Consider the following 17407-nt stretch of genomic DNA (forward strand, 5'->3'; position numbering starts at 1 on the left):
TGAGGGGAAACACACGGACGCACACACACACACCAAACCCACCGGCTCGCCCTCGCCCCTCCCTTATCACGGCCCTCATTGTCTCCTCCTGTGTGTGTGATCAACTGGAGGGAGGTGCTCAGCTGGGAACGGGGAGAGAGACAGGAGCTCTGAGGAGACACACACACACACACACACACACAAGCAACACACACATGGGGAGGCTGATCAGACCTGGTGTGGGGAAATCTGGACTCCTGCTCGCTTCCCGAACCCGTTTGTGAAGGGCCGGACACAGGAGCTGGACGCAGGAATTTGAGGTCACAAGGGCTGGAGTCTTGGCTGGGTTGGGCCGGACCGGTATTCTCCCCTCTCTCTCTCTCTCTCTCTCTCACTCTCTCTCTCTCCTCTCTCTCCTCTCTCTCATGGCCATGGGTAAGACAGAGGTGAACTAGGATTCAAGCAGGAGTAAACAGATTAAGAAGAGCGGTACCTCACACTAGACGTCTACGTACTTGGTCTCCAGCCGGGGGTCAAACCTCTGGGCCTGACCCCACACCGCTTTCACTCCACCTCGAGATGGGATCCTGCCTGGAGTTTGCCGCTTTGCTCCTGACGCTCGCCGCTTTGGGAAGGAACCACTTTGTATCCGGCGGGTGTGCGAGCAAATGCTGCAAAGGCAGAGACATAGGCTGCACGGTGACGGACTGGAGGATGGACCGCGTGTACGGGACGTGTTACTGCGACGACAACTGCTTCAGGACCAAAGACTGCTGCTTTGACTATACCACAGAGTGCCCAGGTGAGGGAGGGGATGGAGGGACTGGATCTCAAGAGGAGACGCGTAGTCCAGCTTTTACTGCTTCATATCAGAACGCCAGATAACCTGAGCCTCTCCTGGATCTGTGTATCAGACAGGAGATAAGGAGAATTGACGGGTCGTTGCCAGATACGTTATCTCTCATGACATAGTTCAAAATGTTCTATACATGCAAGATCCTTCCCTGCATTTATCTTAATTATGTCCTCACTACAAGTGTCAGCTAAACCTCATTTAAGCTAGACGGAATGGAATCAGTGCAAATATTTGAAGTATGTGATTCTGTCAATCAGTCACAGCAATTACAGCTCCAGTCAAACAAACGGCTTGTAGTTAATATGCATTATGTCCCAGCAGTCATCCGATCTGCATGTTTAATACATCACACACTCCATCCTCAAGCATGGAGGGAGGGGAAAGGAAATCCCAAGACGCGGGGATCAAACTTGTTGCTTACTTGGCAAAATGCAAAGCTGTTTGTAGAGCGAAGAGCACGAAACACAAACACTGCACATCTAAATCAATATTTCATCGATTCAAAGTTATTTCCTAAATGCTGAGATCGTTTGCTTGGTTTTGACCGAGGAATCATAACGATCTGCTCAGAGCTGGGAGGTTAGGCATTCCGCTGTTGCTGGGGAATTGATTCGGAAGTGAAACCCCATGCACACACACACACACAAGTTGTGACTCTGGGCTGATGTTTCTCCCCTGCAGCTCAGGACTGCGTCGTGGGTGAGTGGAGCTTTTGGAGTGGTTGCTCCGAGACCTGCCAGCCGTCGCAGCGAGTCCGCCTTCGCAACGTACAGCAGCAGCCTAGCAACCACGGAGCGCCCTGCCCCAGCTTGGAGCAACGAGCGGGATGCATGGAGTACAGTGACCAGCAGGGGCTCCGCTGTGGACTCAACACAGGTACACGCCCCTCAGTTTTACCACACATGCATTAGACTGACACTTACAGGGTTAATGACTTTGATTCTATGTTTATTAAGATAACAACAAACACAAATTACCTGATCTAAGCCTGGAACTGCTTTCTCTCCAGGCCCGGCGTTCATCACCAGCATGGAGTTTGACAGGGGAAGACCCAAGCATGATCACTATGGAAACCCCCTGCAGCCGGGGTGGGTGTCATATCAGGCTCTCCCTAAGCTGCTGCAGCTCTATAGAGCCGCCACTTCAATAATCTAACATTCAGAGTCGCTGCCACAGGCCAACATCATTTCAGTGCTCTCATCTGTAACCAAAACCAATTGTGGACCTGTACATCTGGTTGTCACACCGTCTCTCACACACACACACACACACACACACACTGATAAATACAGTCTACTTTCAACGCTTTGAAATTAAATACTCCCAACGACCGTCACATGAAGAGCACACACATAAAGGCCTGGATGACAGGGGTGAGGTAGTGCGACACACACACACACACACACACACACACACACACACACACACACACACACACAAAGAGGTCATGGCCGTGTTACAAATTAACATTTTTATTGTCAAATATTTACACAAACAGAACTAATGGAGTAACTACAGGTAAAAGCCACCGTTTCCTAGACAACATCCCCTTCACACCTTCTTACATCATCACAGGAATGACTGACTGATGAGTCCTCTCTGATCCTCTCAGGTTCTGTGTGGAGTTCACGCTGGAGTCTCGCTCGCCCCACTGCACGGTGGAGAACCGGCCGTACACGTACTGGATGCGCTACATAACGGAGGGATTCAAAGTGTGTGTGGCATGCAGACCGCCTGCCATGCGGAACAATAGCGGCAGCTGCCAAGGAGACGGCCAGGAATCAGACAAGTATGGAGTTAGGAGTCCGCCAGTGTTGCTCTAGGCTGCACGCTCCTTCATAGTTGTGGGTCAGATCCTCGTCTGTTCCGCAACACTGACACTCACATCCAACACACCTCAGGTTTAAGATTTGGAATCAGGTGTGAGAGATACAGAAAGGAAGCTAGTAACTGTATCATGGTGGTGACAGACCTGTGGGCTTGCTGTTGTGTTGCAGAGAGGCGGTGCTGCGGTGGCAGGCAGTGGGGAACCCTCAGTGCAGCGGCACCTGGAGGAGGATCCAGAAAACCCAGGACTGCGGCTGTCCACCACAACACAGCTTCGTCTTCATCTGAGTGTGTGTGCGCGATGGGATAGCTCACACACATAGGGCCGGCCCGGTCGGAGGAAGTGAACTGACCCGAGGGTGCCAGATGAGTCGAACACTGAGAGGACTCTTGTGCTCTATGAGACTTTATCTCTCTGCTCCATATTCAATCGAAAACAACGATCACACACTTATCAAACACATTCCCACTATTTGGTGTTATTTCAACTTTTCTTGCAAGTCACTCCTTTGTATCGTGACCCTTTTTGTGTTCTTTTGGATGAACTTCTTACAAAAAAAATAATTGCTAAATGTTAATTATTAAAAAATACTTAACACTAAACGGTGCTGACGTTGTGAAAGAAGGAGGGTGTGTGTGTTCCGTCCCACAGGAGGCGAAGCAGAGAGAGCTGGTGCGCTGCTCTGTGTGTGACTGCCCCCTGGTGGCGGGTGAACACCGGGAGGAATCGATTCAGCTAAGATAGGGAGTCATAAAAGTGGGCGAGCTAAGCCTGAGTTTGTTTCTTACGTGTGCATGGCTGCAGAGAGTTAGTTGGGATTTACTTTGCCCGACTTCACCAGAATCCTCCAGCGGTCTTTCAGCATGGTACCGGTGCGTCCCTCAAAGTCGTACTCCAGTAAGATGCGCGCCCACTGCCCCACGCCGTGACGCGCCACGCCGGACTTCAGGTAACCGTCAAGCTTCCAGTTCCATCTCTAAACAAAGCAGAGCATAAAGTCTGAATAAAGAGGCGTTCATTTCACCACACGTGATCTTAAATGTGCTCCGTGTTGTTCAGCGTACTTGTCGTGTTCTTATCATCTTGGTGGTGTCTGCTGGCTTCTCAGGCGACTTTCTTGGAAACATCAGCTGAGATACGTCTGATGGTGGGAGAGGGAACATTCCTTTGAGCTACTGTTCACTCCATTTGCTCTCACACAGTAAAATAATTAATAATAATAAGAAAGCCTTCATTTTGAAGATAAACACGGAGGAACAGACTCACCATGCCTGGAGACTTTGATGCGAAGGTTAGGGAGCTTCTTGCAACTCGCAGGTATCCACATGTCCGTCAGTTTAGTCGAGCATAGTTTCCGTTTGGTCCTGAGGAAACAGGTTCATTAGTCTCATACACATGTGTGATTCCTGGCTCCTTCTCCTATGTCCTGCCTCCTTGTATCCTCCATCTATAAACTGGTTTCTATGTTGCTTCCCTCCCCCCCAGTAAATGCAAAGACTGTAATATGAACAGAAGGAGCTGGATAGAGATGAGAGATGTAAGAGTTCAGTTCTACTCACTTCAAACATGTCGTGTTCGCCTGTATCCTGTTGGAAAGACGAGGTGCATTAGATTTATGAGAGTAAACATTGATGACACAGCTGTGGTTCATGGGGGTTAAGTAGTGATTTCTTACTTTCCACTCGTCTCCTCTGACTCGTCCACGCCGTCCGACTCCACCAGAGTCTCGTCCCGTTCCTCATCGTCCTCTGGAGCCTCTGAGCTCTGTGACGACTGAACCGTCTTTACAGCTTGCTGATGGATGGAGAGACGGACGCACACACACCGACGCGGCTATAAATCACACGTCTGCGTCACCTGTTCGCACTCTACAGAATCAATTCACTTTCGGGCTTTGACGCGAAGTTAAATTTAACCAAACAAACGAGGCTTGTCATTACAGCAGCCCGTTAGGTTTGACCTTGAGCACCGGGCCGCCGTGTAAATCATTCCTGAGGCCCTAATGAATGAGCGAGTGTGTGTGTGTGTGTGTGTGAGACCCCGAGGCTCTGCTGAATGTGGCAGTGTGTCCTTCCAACTTATTTGATGACAAATTGTCAATTAACTATGAGTGATAACGCCCCATCAGCACCCAGAGGTGGGGAGGGCGTCGTTATTCAGGAGGAGGAGGAGAGGAGGAGAGCAAAGCTGAACCGGCTCATCGGGGATTTAAACTTACCCACTCCTTAAATGGGACTTTTCTTTAGCTTCAGCCATTGGCCATCTTCCTCACACACAACTAATCAAGCTTATGTGAGCAGTGAGAACAAAAAGATGAATACTAAGAGGTCCAGTTACTACAAATCGTCACAATGGAAAAGGTTTAAGCAGCAAATGTTACAGTTTACAGGCTAAATGAATGATAATCAATTAACTAATCCCCTCAGGACTACAGGTGACATTCAGGAGCATCTGGGACAGATAGTGGGATCGTGTTTGGTACCTGAAGGATGTAGTCAGAGGGATTCTTCTCCAGGTAGGCGTCCAGGTACGACTGGACCGAATCCAGCAGGCGGCTGTAGGTGAAGCTCATGAGGAACGGGTGGTAGGTGTCGCTCCGCGTCGCTATGGTCGACAGCATGACTCTCAGGTTCTGTTGACCAAGCATCAGTTAAACACGAGTCTCAACTGTGAACCGCTGAATATTCCTGGATTGTTGCTGTGTTTGGGAAGAGAACGGACCTTTGGGAAGTTGATGTTATTCTCAAACCAGTTGAGGGCGCTGGTGGCAGAAGATCTTTGGCCTTTCTCCAAACACAGAGCCACAGACTAGGAGCACATTTCATACTTAGAGCTCAAATGAAGACAAAACATCAATGACATCAAGGCTTAACTTCACTTCCTCTTTGAAAAGGACACACTGAGTGCCACATCGGATATTACTTGTGTTGCGTTCAAGTGAATTATCAACAAATACAACAAATTAAAAGATCACGTCAGGTAATAATATTAACGAATTCCCAAAAATTCTATGAAATTACCTGGACAAGCAGCAGAACTGTGACGTTTTCAAAAAACTTTTCATCTTCCACCGTGTCTTCCAGGTCTAACCAGAATTTGGCTGCAGACATCAGAGGCATTACCTGCTGATCCTGCTCGAACTTCATATCTGGAAATAGGACCAATAAAGATTAATGACAGTGAGTGTTATTTTAGTATTACAATCAAACAGCTTTATGACTTACCCAGTTGTTTTCCATGCATAATTCTTGTAAGAAATGAACAAATCTTCTTTTTTTGCGCATGCTCTCCTTTTAGCGTTCGGTTTGCTGCAGTTGAATTACTTTGAATGGCTGAAAATATAAAAAGACGCAAAAAGAAGCAGATGAAAATAGAAAAGCTACAAATTCCTACAAACTCAAACGCCACACAGTTACAGTTGTTAGTGACATCTGTGAGTTTCTTACCCTCGAAAGTTTGAAGCGCTGCGTTAAACTCCTCAAGTTTCCCTTCCTTGAAACGCCGACACAAACTTACAAACATAAAGTCCTGCATCCATCTCTCGGCAACCGCTGAAACGCGGTTAAAGTTGACATTTTCGTGTTGAAGCGTCGCTTCTTCGGGGGATTTGTTGTTGTCGTCTTCCATGACTCTGTGTTTGAATTCTATTTCCGCGCGGTTACGTTTTTTTTTTTTAAATTGTCGTTGGGGTGCCTCGGCTGCTTGCGCTGCCCCCTAGCGTTTCGGAGGAGCAACTACACACCAAAACGTAAACTCCAAACGAGCACTCGTAAATACAAAAAATCGGTTAAAACTGACCTCCATCGTCTACATTGTTACAGGTTAAATGCGCAAAACTGTATATTTTATACATCTGTAGCAATTTCCTAAGTTCCCTAAATGCACTATTTGTTTTGCTATAATAATCACTAATTACCCTGTTGGCCCACACCAAACATTGTGTTCCTTGTTTGTTGTTAAATTATTTACATCAGAGTTAATGTAGGTGGTTGTGCCGACTTTAACAATAGTTGAAAAGTCACCACATTCAGAACTAAACGCACAATAGGGAAACTGAAACACATACAAATGATGCTTATGTAACAATGTACTTCATTCTAGCTAAAATACATGAAAGATGTGAAAAGTTATGCAGCATTTTTGGTTGTGCATAAAATAACATAGAATGTGAAAGCAAAGGGAAAAGTATCCAGTACCCATGTTCCATATTTTCTTGAAGCCTCTGCAGTCGTCTTGTACTGTTTCTGCAGATTCTTCTCTTTGCGAATCCATGGCCTCCAGATACATGTTGAAGATCAAACTCTCACGTCAACAAACTACAGTGAAAGTGCAGCATAGACAGAGGGGTTTCTGTCTCTTTCTTTAGTTTTTTCAGTTTACATTTTTCAGTTTCAGTCTGAGAGGATGCAACCTGCAGGCTGGCGGTCCATGGGGAATACATTTGGGTTCAAGTAAGGAAAGGCATTTTAAGGATAAGCAAAATAACCAGACAATCCTATTACAGAACAAAGCTTATGCAAGTTTGAAAACCTTTCATTTACATTTTAGTGACATCATTTGAGGTTCTGATTGAAGCTTTGGCTGAGCCGTTCGAGGTTGGAAACATTGAGAGGATTGTACTAAACAATAGAAATGTGGAGGCCCATTATGTGTACTTGCTGGAATGGAACACATTTCCCCTCAGTGATAAATCATTTATCGATCGCTCATGCACTCAGTAGTCTGCAACTTCTGTCAAAACAAACAGAAAAACATCTTTGCCTACTTACAGTGAGGTAAATATAAGCTTTAGTTCGTGATATGTTGCAATCACATTCAAATGTTTATTGATATAAGTCGTTAACTCTTATTTATGCAAAAATGCATCCATAAAATGTGTCCAATAAATGACAGCATGGAGTAGAGAACACAACACATGAGTTATATACACATTTATTTGTTATTCTGCATATGCTAATAGACGTAATGAGGAGCAATGCTCTACAGAAATGTTGACATACATGTACCATGACGAAGTGTTCTGTGGTCACATAATTGTTCGGACTACTACATGCATACAAAGATGTGGCTTTGTACAGAAAACAGTCTGTCGCTCAGAATGTGTCTAATGGATAATGGCCTCCGATGCAGAACAGAATACAAACAAAAATCCAAAAAGTAAGAGAGGCAGAATACACAGAGACAAAGGAAGAAATAATGTAGCTTGATGCACTTCAGGGAGCGGGAGAGCAAAGTTTGGCAAGCACACAATGTTCGCTCAAAGAAAATGAAGACACGACCTTTGCACTCTTTACAGTGTCACAGATGAGAATGCCGCTGCGAGACAGTAAAACAGAGCCTGAGTCCTTTCGCTGTCCGTTCACAGAATAATCCACACGCAAACACATCATCCCAAGGGAACACAGCTGATCAATCCAAATCCCTTGTTTCTCTACTCTACCTGTTCAAATGAGGGATTACTGGAGGCTAACACGGACATGTGATTACCACAAATGAGGGATGAAGAAAAAACACTGAATTGAAAGTAGATACAAAAAAAAGAAGAGCTTTAATGAGAAGGTCGTCATTTAATCCTACTTCAAGAAACAAAACAAAACGAAAAGATCAAATGAAAAATCTCAAACGACAACAACCAGCACTGACTCTGCATTTTACTTTGGAAAGTACCAAAGATTGGAAACCGCTTCATGTGAAAAAACAACCACTCCATGAATGTGTGAAATGATGTTGATCTGGGCATACAGTAGAACACAGACTAAAGGAAAATATGGATCACAACTGCTCACTGGTGCACTGGGACCATTTGGGAGGACTTCACTCTCATCTATCCTTGTCACTCTCGCTGCTTCCCCTTATCTTAACCTCACATTTAGCCATTGATCACCGTTCCTGAGGGCGCAGCGTGAGGGTGAGAGCCTCTGAAGCTGCAGGATTGGAGTGCTCAGTGGTGTCATGGCGGTATATCAAATGGATCAGCTCGCAGAAGAAGAAGGGGTCTCGTCCTTGTCAGCGCTCAATCCCTTACACCCGACACTCAGCATTGCTTTCTCTCTCTCTACCTCTCTCTTTCTCTCCCTCTCTGTTTCTTCAGCAGTTCAGACTCCTGTCCCCGCCTCTGTGCTCCTCCCTGTCTCCCCGACGACTGATGAGGGGCGTTGGGGGGTGGATATGTGGTACACAGGATACCCAGGAGGACGGAGAAATATTACCGCGCCTTGCTCTGGGAGCCGAGACATCAATGTGGATTTGACAACAACATCACCTTCCAAAAAGTACAGAAGTAACTAGTTGACATTAGCTGTGAAAGAAAAACAGAGAATCTATCCAATCGGAACATCAGAGAGTTATAGAAAACCTGAGAACTCAATAACATTACTTGTATCTATTACATAAAGACCTGATTTCTCCTATAAAATTAGAATTTTCTGTACAGTGCTATATGAACAAAGCAAAATGACTTGCTACCTTCTCATAAACAGCGGTGTTATGAAAAGGCACGCATCATTTCAACCACCATATGGCAGGAAATTGTGGTCGTGCTCCATTTTGGTTTAGAAAAAATAGAATCATTCTCAATGTTAATTCACAAAAAACATAAAATCCTTTGTGTGTGGCCATTGAAGTTAGAGTTTCTTAATAGCTTCCACAGACATATGTTAGACTTTATGTAAATCTAACAGCAATATAAAAGGCCCTAGTGGTCAATTTGGATCCCTATTCCCACAAATAATCCAATTTGAGGTCCATTGAGATCTGGCATGAAGGTGCTTGGTAGCATGTATGCCTGCCAGCCGTACAATAAGAAAAAGGAAAAGTGAAATATCTCATTTGCATTGTTTGTGAGAGTCTGGTAGTTGTAATACTGTTTGTTTTGCCTCATAATAAAGATATAGCATTTGAAAAATACAAGTAGTTTCTGCCTGTACACTTACAAATCCCATAGACAGAAAATAAAGTGCCACAATTCTTGGCCTGCATAGATTGCAGTATGCGGTATTGCACATTCCACACCTCTCTGTGAGAACAAAAACATGACAACAGTACCAAAAAAGAAAGAACACAAAGAAATCACCCACTTAACTCTCTGTCAGAACATTTCAGGTTTATGTGGCTTCCCCAAACTCACTAGTGTACGACGAGCACACGCAGCCAAGTGTCATGCTGAAACAATACACACCATCCAGCAGTAAATTGGAATCAAAGGCAACATACAACGGATATTTTCAGTCAGTGTAAAACAAAAGCGAGAGAGAGAAGACCAGAAATAAAAGACTTTGGGTTTAAGTTTGACTGAAAATCGCTTCCTTCACAACAAAACACAATAAATTACAGTCCGAGACGCTACAAATATACAAAAGAAAAAACGATGCCTTAAAATGGATCAGCAGGATCGGATAAACTTGCAGTAGTACGGAACAAATGCCAACAATGACATCAGGGCGCTGAGGATATGAAAGTGACGACAATGCAGGTAAACAACCCATAAGGAGAAGGAAGAAAACTAAAAGATAACCACTGATATTATATGTGTTCTTACCATACATGTTTACTATGCAGAGCTAGATGAAAGCGTTACTGTGTGCTCCGTTTGGTCCACTGATAGCACAAGGAACACCGTCGTTTCCCTGCGGCAGACTATCACTGTTCAAATTCAGAAATGGATAATTATAGTGTAAAGCGTATATGACCAGATCTACTGTGCTGCTTACTCGTTGATATAGAATCTCATTGACTTCATGTAGGAATTGCCTATAACCGATCTAACCCTATGTATTTAATAATTCATTCCTAAGACTACTTTTAGACGTATATATCAGATGTTGCAGAGTAAATAATGTTAATTTCCATGATTCTGATGGCGTCCAGAGCTTCAACGAGGAAGAAACTAAGACATTTCAACCCGTCCTCCCCTCTGAAACCGGATGGTAAATATTCTAAATAGCTGTTCCACGTTTGGCAACTACGGCTTTACACTCTTTAGTGGAATAATTGAGTTTTTTTTCTAATCCTTCTTGTACATTTTGATGCTCAAATGAAAAATTCCGACGGCTGTTATGAAAATCAAAAGCAACGGTGTGGACGTTACAGATTCGCACACGCCATTTCTTCACACAGAAAAACATCACAAGGGTTGTCATGGGAACACTTTGCATTTCCACAAAAGGTCATGATATGTTTCTTTTAATAGGTCGCTACGATGCAACACCCAGTCTGAGGGCTCTGAGTTCAACCCCTTCCCTCCCCCCTTCCTTCCCTCCCTCCCTCCCTCCCCCCGCTTCACATTACAAATGTGTGTACCTCCCGGTGAAAGTGTTTTCCGTTTTGCCGTCCTGTGCATTGTCGTTGCCTTGCATGTCTTATAGTATTTACAGTGGAGCGCTTTCAGCAAACTAAGCACCGTAAAATATCTTGTCTTGGTTTTTTTTAAATGCATGCTTTTTACAGATAAGTCCCACTGTGCATTTCCTTCTTTCTCTCTCGGTAAGAAGAAGATACCGTCAATATATGTACATCAAGAGGACCAACATGTCTGCGTTGTCTCACCACGTCCCTCTGTCCTGTCCTGTCATGTCCTGTCCTGATCTGATCTGGATCCCTCATTTCCGAGCCCACCGTGTTTGTCCCAAAGTCATTCTCAGATCTGCACAAAGCGCTGCAGAGTCTTTATCAGCGATACACAACAACATAAGTAAGGGGGGACTTTTCATGCCATGCAAAAATATCTTTCCCTGCGCCTGAACCCTTTCCCTCGCTCGTCTCTCACACACCAGGCTGAGGTCGCGGCGGTTCTCGTGTCCCTCACGGCTCCCCGTCCAGTCACATGCTGGTTTCACAGGTGGGAGAGAGGCTGCCGTCCCCTGGTATCAGGTGGATATCTGTTGTAAACATGTGGTTCTCTACTTTGAGTCCACTTTGGTTGCTGTCGGCCTTGACCTCCTCGCCCGCCGCCACCACGCCTTGGGTGCAGTTTTGTGCTGTAGTTTTGGGTGACAGAGGCACGATCGCAGCACCGGCCACCTCCATCAGATGCTTCTCCTCTAGGTCCTCTGGGGTGTTGTCTTCGTCGCCGGGCGGGGTGTCCACCACCAGGCTGTGAGGGGACAGGGGGCTGGTCTCCTCCTCTGAGGGCGGGGCCAGCACCTCTGGGCTGGTGATGAGCGGTGAGGTCTCTCCATCTGGGGAGTCGTCTTCCAAGATGCTGGAGCTTATGTCCCCAGGAGAGGTAGTACTGGGCGGTGTTAGTGGACTTTCAGCTGCTTTGGTGAAGTTTGTCTTCAACCCTTCTATTTTCAGAGGGTTATCCTCTTCCCCCTCCACTGTGCTGCGGAAGCTCTCCCCTTCCTCTATATGGAGCAGTGACTCATCACCTGGGTCCAGCAGGGCAGATTCGTACAGGTCGTCTTTGAGCGTGGAGCCAGGAGAGCCTTCGTCATCGCTGGTCCTCACTTGGCTGAGATCGAGATGCGGTGGGGCCCTCGGGTGTCTGAACCGACACTGTCCGTCTGAGTTCGGGCTGTGCTTTCTAAAATCATCTGAGCAGCAGGCAAAGTTGTCTTCGTAAGAGGGCGGGACCTCGGTCATCTCCAGCTCCACCTCCTCTTTCAGTGTAGAATCAGGACTGTGAGGCTTCTTAGGTGAGGCGGGGTTGGTCATGGTGGTGCTCAGGGTGCTCATGGAGCTTGTGGTGTTGAGATTGGTGAAAGACTGTGACTTAGTCATCTGGTTGTACATCTCCTCCAGGTTCTGCACATTAAGGTGCTGGGGGCTCCTGGTCATCCTCTGGGGACTTCCTGTGGTGGTGATGGTGATGCGATGTGGAGATAGAGAGTCTGCGTTTCTTCTGTCTGGGGACCTCAGGTTGGTTTCAGACAAGGAGTGCCTGGCTGAGCCGCCCCAGCGGCTGGGAGTCAGGTGGTTATCCAGGGACATTTTGTCCTCTCCTTTCTCCACCACCACATCCATCAGCTCCATACTGCGGGCGAATGCATCCTTTAGGTTCATGGACACAATGCTACCGTTCCTCTTGGCTCTCTCCAGCGCCTCGCGTCTCTTGATGGCCTTCTCCTGCCTCTTCTGCTCCTTATAGAACTCAGAGAAGTTGTTGACAATAATGGGGATGGGTAGAGCAATGACCAGCACGCCTGCGATGCAGCACAGCCCACCCACAATCTTACCCAGTAAAGTCTGTGGGTAGATGTCACCATAGCCCACTGTGGTCATGGTGATGGTGGCCCACCAGAACGAGGCGGGGATACTCGTGAATTTGGTGGCATCTTCATCTTTCTCAGCAAAAAAGACCAAGCTGGAAAATATCATGATGCCCATGGCAAGGAATAGTATCAGCAGCCCCAGCTCATTGTAGCTCCTTCTCAAAGTAAATCCAAGAGACTGGAGCCCTGTGGAGTGTCTGGCCAACTTCAGGATCCTCAATATTCTCATGATCCTGAATATCTGCACCACACGTCGCACGTTCTGGAACTGCAGGACGCTCTTGTTGGACTCGGTGAGGAAGATGGTGACGTAGTACGGCAGGATGGCCAGCAGGTCGATGACGTTCAGCGGGCCCTTGAAGAACTTCCACTTGTTGGGAGAGGAGAGGAAGCGGAGGAGGTACTCCATGGTGAACCAGGCGATACACACCGCCTCCACGTGGGCCAGCTTGGGGTTGTCGTTGGCCTGGCCGAACTCGTCGAAGACCTGAAGCTCCGGTAAGGTGTTGAGAGACAGAGCGATGGTGGACAGGACGATGAAGAGGATGGAGATGATGGCGAGAATCTGCAGAGAAGGAGAAAAGCACAAGGAAGGTCAAGGGGAGGAAGACATTGCTATTAATTGAATAAAAGCAAAACGTTTGATATTATGGGTTAGGGTTAGCGAATGCTCCTCGAATTGCACAATTAATCTTAATTGCTCTCATATTATGGTTCAGGTGTTAGTGGCAGATATGAGAGACACGGTGAATAACGAGCGGCGTTTGTCATTTTAGACAGAGACGAGAAAAGAGAGGCCTGAATTATGGCGTCAGCTGCGGAGCGAATGGCACGAATAAAACCGAGTGCCGGAATTAAGTGTCCGTCTTTGCTTAAAAGGCAGAATGGGGAGAATGCCTGTAGGAAAACGAGCACTGTATATGAGGGATATAAATCATACCAGAGAGCGCTACAAACGAGGACGTGTGTGTGTGTGTGTTTGTGTGTGTGTGAGGGGGTGGACTCTGCTGGCTCGGTAATGTAAAATGACAAAGGTAGAAAATAGGCAGTAGGTGAGTGATTAAACCTGTGAATGACTGCTGCATTACAGGACAGACCCAAATATAAGTAAGGGATAATAAGTAGGCCAGGAGCCAATTTTCATAATAAGTGTGTGTGAGCGCGCGTGTGCGTGTGTGCATGTATTCAGTATTCATTATATTGCAGGGGCGGAAAAATCCATTCACACAGGCACAGCAGAGCTCACATGGTGTGATTGGGGTCAATCTATTGTTCCCTATGTGTTGGAGATAAAAACTTAATATAAAGGCTTTCTGCTTAGAATTAAGATGAGTTTAAAGTTTGGCCCAAGGCTGGAGTTAGATATGTAAAAGTAATGGTTATAGCTCCTATACTTTCAGGGAAGAAATGCAAATTAGTATAAAATACATCCATACCAGTAATGTGGTACAAATCTTATAATTTTGTTCTGTTCAATAATCAATACAAATGACTGTACGAGCTTTTTTAAATATAGTTAACAGCGTACGAGGTGTCTTAGCTGCTCTTTACCTTGATTGAGGTTTGGTATTTTTAAAACAAGAGTGTGTGAGCAATGCATGACGGGTGGGTGAGCGTGTCTGAGATGAGTGAGCCCAATGTGTGTGTATGTGTGTGTGTGTTGTTGGCACAGATTGAGGAGCGCTGCGTTGCTCTCTCATCCTCCCGTTACTCTTCTTCTACCTCCTCCACCTGTTCCTCTCCATACTCCCCCTCTTGTTTCTGGCAGCGGCAGCAGATAAACCCTACTTAGAATGCTGCAGGGTCCTCGCACCGCAACTCCACTCAGAGCCTCAACCCACACAGGTGAAAATGTCACTGTCCTACACTCGCCGCAGTGTTGCAGAATAAGTTATTGACTGCAAACTCGGGCGCAAGGGAAGAAGAAGAAGAGGGAGAAAAAAAAAATCAGCATTCTTTGAGAGGCGTCTACTTCGACTTGAGCAATATAAGAGCGATTAAAGTCTAACAAACTGAGGTTGAGGCGTCTCAGTCAAGGCGGGGAGGAGAAGGAGGCGTCCCGAATACTGATCAACCAGCACATCCAGGGGCAGGAGCAAGTTAAACACCGCCGGAGCCAAACTTTGGGAGGCAATCGCTCAATCTTCTTTTGTAATCATTCAGCAAATATATGCAGGGATGGAGGTCAAAGAAGGTGACCCATCCATCAGCACGAGGAAATTACTATTGAAATTGCCACAGATAAAAGAGAATAACAAGTCCGTTGATCAGGATTCGACAAGTCTGCAAAATCAACTGTCAAACAACACACGCTTATATAATTTAACTGGATTTGTTAGATATGAAGTCCACACTTTAAGCAGGGTTACTATGTTTGTTTTTATGAGTAACAAATGCCACTGTGAAGAGAGAGAGAGAGAGAGAGAGAGAGAGAGAGAGAGAGAGAGAGAGAGAGAGAGAGAGAGAGAGAGAGAGAGGGAGGGAGAGGGAGAGGGAGAGAGAGAGAGAGAGAAAGTGGGTGTCGTGGCTCGGCAGGAGAGGAAGTATTATCCATAAAGAAATGCCGGTGTTGATTGGTTTAAAGCCGTTAGCAGCTGAGTGAGGCAGCTTGGCACTGAGGCCAGAGCGCGTGCGGTCACGGGGACCTCCTGGAAAACACGCTGCTCATACTCTGGAGTGTTTTGGCAGGTGGATCTGAAGCTCAACCCTCCCCAGAGTGCCAAACCACCTGATCAATCACCCGATCAGAGGACCTTTGATTAGGAGTCAGCATCGAGTTAGCCCTTCAGATGAGCGACTACATGAATCTATACGACATAATGATTTTGGACGGCCTGACTGTAAATTGTTTTGCTGATGCAGCTCCAAGAATAAAAACAATCTTTATATATATGAGTACAAAGGAACTCGTGCCTCGGAGGTCAGCAAGTCTTTATTTAGAATCACATTAGAGGAGACAGTTAATGGTCGGGCGCTCCACACTTTAGAACAAAGGGAGCCCTTGAAAACTCCACCATGAGCAGATGAATGAATGTGTGTGTGGGCATTAACACACGCACACACACACACACACGCACACACACAGAGACAGTGTGAATAATGTTTTCACTGACCAACACTCATGTGATCTCATCCTCCTACACATCCATGCACCCCCTGCTCACACACATTTGCAAGTGGCATTTAAGCTTGGAGGGGGAGGGGAGGAGGGAGGAGGGAGGGGTCAGCGATCCCGAGGTGGCTGTCATTAACCTGCTGTAATTGAGTGGAAGTAGTTAAGAGATTCAATGACTTGGATTGAGCCTTACGTCGCCCTCCATTTCGCATGTGCGGCGGCATTAAAAGGCTCAAAGCCGGACGCCGTGACTCGTGCCTTTAAAAACAGACATGTCAGCTGACCGGGAAGTGACTTGGCAGAGACCTTATTATGTAATGAGAGAGGAAAGCCATTAAGAGTTGGAGGATGAAACATGATATGTCACTGGACTGGACGCACGCACGGTTGCAGAGCAAATATTTGAAGAGAAATTCAAACAATAAAATGTCCTTGATAGATTTTTGCTGAAACAATGAAAGCTCCCTGCATACAAATCCACTATGAGACATGAACCTGGACTCGGATGTCACTGTGATGTATGAAAACGCTTTGACTTTGACTCTTAAAGTGCAACGATTCTTCCTATCTGCCAAATCCACAAACCATTGCTTTCCACTCTCTCTCTTTTCCTTTCCATTATCTTAACCCGTGTTTAGGATTTGACCCTATGATGTCACAGACTCACAGTCAGGTCAGGCTCAGGTCAAGGCACGACCTGATGATTAGCTGATGGGTGTCATCCCCAGCTCCTCCACTAGAGGGAAAAGTGTAGCAGAGCCTCCCAGAGAGATTTAGAGTCAGAGAGAGATATTAAACGCCACATGACTTTCATTCTAATACTGAATTCTGCCACCGTGTTGTAAAACATGTCATGAAAAAATATAATATAATATACATAACTCCCATTGGCAGCCACAGTGTCGGCGGGAGTGGAGGTGAATATGTGATTTAGCAGGAGAGTGAGTTTGCTTCAGCTGCACCACCAGCAAACCCACTTCTAATCCACATCTTCTAAAGGAGCCTTTGATCCGCCGGGAGGCCGGAGCAGAAAGTGTGAAGCCGAAGGGAGCCAATAAGTTGAAAGCTCCCGTGAGCCGCTCTTAATTTCCGCCTGCAGTCACCTGCCATCTGAGGCACTAATCCTGAAATTGCTATTCTGCCCCTCTTGGTTCTCTTCCCATAAGGAGACGGTCAATAGAGACTCTCTCTCTACTCTAAACGTCCTGTCATCGACGTCAGCCCTACGGCCTCTAACAGTTATGCCTCACTTCTCGGATCGCCTCATCTGGTCGCGTCCCCTCCCCCCAACATCCCGCCATTCCTTAGTTTGACAGAGGGAAGAAAGCGTGAGGAGGAAAAATAACCTGGTGGCCTACAGTATCTGCCAACTTGGGGGAGGCTATCGATCGGTGCAGGCATCACATTATGGACACTGA

At 46.3% G+C, this 17407-nt stretch overlaps 3 protein-coding genes across 3 annotated transcripts in view; 1 reads left to right on the forward strand and 2 right to left on the reverse strand.

The window, feature by feature from the left end:
* Positions 1 to 135: 135 nt before the first annotated feature.
* On the forward strand, positions 136 to 2966 carry sbspon (somatomedin B and thrombospondin type 1 domain containing). Its single transcript, XM_076171337.1, has 5 exons — positions 136 to 781; positions 1517 to 1711; positions 1845 to 1923; positions 2448 to 2624; positions 2833 to 2966. Exons 1-5 carry the CDS (start codon positions 559 to 561, stop codon positions 2948 to 2950), a joined length of 792 nt encoding a protein of 263 aa, XP_076027452.1. The 5' UTR covers positions 136 to 558; the 3' UTR covers positions 2951 to 2966.
* terf1 (telomeric repeat binding factor (NIMA-interacting) 1) lies at positions 2298 to 6299 on the reverse strand. Its single transcript, XM_076171336.1, has 10 exons — positions 6110 to 6299; positions 5888 to 5995; positions 5684 to 5811; positions 5385 to 5471; positions 5146 to 5295; positions 4339 to 4457; positions 4223 to 4249; positions 3930 to 4027; positions 3728 to 3804; positions 2298 to 3639 (listed from the first exon to the last, which is right to left on the reverse strand). The coding sequence occupies exons 1-10, from the start codon at positions 6288 to 6290 to the stop codon at positions 3472 to 3474; spliced, it is 1143 nt and encodes a 380-aa protein (XP_076027451.1). The 5' UTR covers positions 6291 to 6299; the 3' UTR covers positions 2298 to 3471.
* Positions 6300 to 10999: 4700 nt separating this feature from the next.
* Positions 11000 to 17407, reverse strand: part of kcnb2b (potassium voltage-gated channel subfamily B member 2b) — a 62333-nt gene continuing 55925 nt past the window's right edge. The window contains exon 2 of the mRNA XM_076171278.1: positions 11000 to 13439. Within this exon, the coding sequence (XP_076027393.1) occupies positions 11481 to 13439 (1959 nt within the window). The 3' untranslated portion in view covers positions 11000 to 11480. The remainder of the gene's footprint in view (positions 13440 to 17407) is intronic.

The sequence above is a fragment of the Genypterus blacodes genome, unplaced genomic scaffold, assembly GCF_046128005.1.
Source record: "Genypterus blacodes isolate CSIRO-AG114 ecotype Tasmania unplaced genomic scaffold, CSIRO-AGI_Gbla_v1 ptg000245l_1, whole genome shotgun sequence".
Lineage (NCBI taxonomy): Eukaryota > Metazoa > Chordata > Actinopteri > Ophidiiformes > Ophidiidae > Genypterus > Genypterus blacodes.

Excerpts from the sequence above, each read along its gene's own strand:
- terf1 (XM_076171336.1), bottom strand. The coding sequence starts at position 6,290 with ATGGAAGACGACAACAACAAATCCCCCGAAGAAGCGACGCTTCAACAC. Across the intron at positions 4,458-5,145 it reads CCTCTGACTACATCCTTCAG|CAAGCTGTAAAGACGGTTCA; the intron begins GTACCAAACACG and ends TCCATCCATCAG. Across the intron at positions 3,640-3,727 it reads AGATGATAAGAACACGACAA|AGATGGAACTGGAAGCTTGA; the intron begins GTACGCTGAACA and ends TGCTTTGTTTAG.
- sbspon (XM_076171337.1), top strand. The coding sequence starts at position 559 with ATGGGATCCTGCCTGGAGTTTGCCGCTTTGCTCCTGACGCTCGCCGCT. Across the intron at positions 1,712-1,844 it reads CCGCTGTGGACTCAACACAG|GCCCGGCGTTCATCACCAGC; the intron begins GTACACGCCCCT and ends CTTTCTCTCCAG. Across the intron at positions 1,924-2,447 it reads GGAAACCCCCTGCAGCCGGG|GTTCTGTGTGGAGTTCACGC; the intron begins GTGGGTGTCATA and ends TGATCCTCTCAG.